The 1,775-nt window shown below is 32.5% G+C and overlaps 1 protein-coding gene across 1 annotated transcript in view; it reads left to right on the forward strand.

Moving 5' to 3' along the window:
- The window catches only part of LOC106477117 (neurobeachin-like), a gene marked incomplete at its 5' end in the record, with an annotated part of 9,827 nt that overhangs the window by 1,938 nt on the left and 6,114 nt on the right, over window positions 1–1,775 (forward strand). Inside the window, 2 exons of the mRNA XM_013937712.1 lie at window positions 887–949; window positions 1,467–1,549. Of these exons, the coding sequence (XP_013793166.1) occupies window positions 887–949; window positions 1,467–1,549 (146 nt within the window). The remainder of the gene's footprint in view (window positions 1–886; window positions 950–1,466; window positions 1,550–1,775) is intronic.

Raw genomic sequence — 1,775 nt, forward strand, 5'->3', positions numbered from 1 at the left:
GTATACTGAAGTTTTGGTGCTCCAGTTAAAGTTGTTTGCTATGAGTCTGTAGTGAAGTTTTATTGCTCCAGTTAAAGTTGTTTGCTAGTCAGTTTGCACTGAAGTTTTGGTGGTTTCAGTTAAAGTTGTTTATCATGAGTGTATACTGAAGTTTTGGTGCTCTAGTTAAAGTTGTTTATCATGAGTGTGTACTGGAGTTTTGTTGTTCCAGTTAAAGTTGTTTGCTATGAGTCTGTAATGAAGTTTTATTGCTCCAGTTAAAGTTGTTTATCATGAGTGTGTACTGGAGTTTTGTTGTTCCAGTTAAAGTTGTTTGCTATGAGTCTGTAGTGAAGTTTTGTTGCTCCAGTTAAAGTTGTTTATCATGAGTGTGTACTGGAGTTTTGTTGTTCCAGTTAAAGTTGTTTGCTATGAGTCTGTAGTGAAGTTTTGTTGCTCCAGTTAAAGTTGTTTGCTATCAGTCTGCACTGAAGTTTGGTGGTTTCAGTTATAGGTGTTTATCATGAGTGTGCATTGAAGTTTTGGTGGTTTCAGTTATAGGTGTTTATCATGAGTGTGTACTGAAGTTTTGGTGTTTTCAGTTATAGGTGTTTATCATGAGTGTATGCTGAAGTTTTGGTGGTTTCATTATGTATAACTTAATTATTTCAACATCACTTTGTACTTCTTTCATTATTTACATTTGCTGTTTTAACTGTAAATAGTTTTGCTGTGAGTAAGAGTTTGGTAAAAGACTAAAGTTGAGGAAATGAGTGAAAATTTATATGAGTTTTTATGTACTCTTCATATTTTTCATACTACAAGTTATTTTATGTTGCTTCCTTCAACATATGTATTTTTATAAGAAAGTTAATCAGATTATTTATCTTTGCTAATCTTCCCACAGGACGTGAAGGCCATCACAACACATTCCATCCACAGTACTCTTAATTCCATTGGTGGGATTCAGGTAAGGTTGTTTCATAGTTATCTGTTTCATGTGACTCTAGTTTCCTACCTTTTTTTTCTCTAGTAGTAATGTGTCACTCAATAAACCAGTTTTATTTCCTACTTATAAGAAAGGTTACTGTATAACGTGTTTAAATTACACCATGCAGGTATGTTCCAACTAAAGTCTGGGAAACAGCCAGTAAATTTTCCAAGTTATTTACATTCTAGTTTTTACAGTCCAGGCCATTCTGAACAACATAGAAATATGTATGGTTTTAGGTTATGTTGGATACGGGTTCTTGGTAATTAACCCTGGATATTTGTGGAAGATAACAACTTTGCAAAGGATTGTGTTTGGAATGACTATTTGCATGTTATTGTCACTTTTCAAATAAATCCATGCTCACAGTTTTGGGTGTCATGAAAACTTTCTTTTAAAGTTGCTTTTCTTAAGTGTTTTGTTGTGCATTACATATTTTTTATTAGGTTTGAGAGAGAATAAGGTGATTTATGTATTGTAAATATTCTTTGTTAAGATCCTATTTCCCCTACTGGGACAACTTGACACTCCCACAGGTGTAGCAACATCTCCAAAACCTGATGGCAAGCCAACAATTTGGTAAGTATAGTGAATAGATAGATATGTCATTTATATTCTTTAGTTTCAGTAGTTAGGTTTAGAATTCAGTTTCTTCAGTCTTAAGTTACCTAGTTTGATGGATAGAGAAATATATATTCAGTATTTACTTGGGTTTTGAAAAACTTTTCTTAGGCTTAAGATTACCCAGTTCCACGTATAGAAGTATATATGTATATATATATATATATATATATATATATATATA

Source organism: Limulus polyphemus, unplaced genomic scaffold, assembly GCF_000517525.1.
Source record: "Limulus polyphemus unplaced genomic scaffold, Limulus_polyphemus-2.1.2 Scaffold12914, whole genome shotgun sequence".
In the NCBI taxonomy this organism is placed as follows: domain Eukaryota; kingdom Metazoa; phylum Arthropoda; class Merostomata; order Xiphosura; family Limulidae; genus Limulus; species Limulus polyphemus.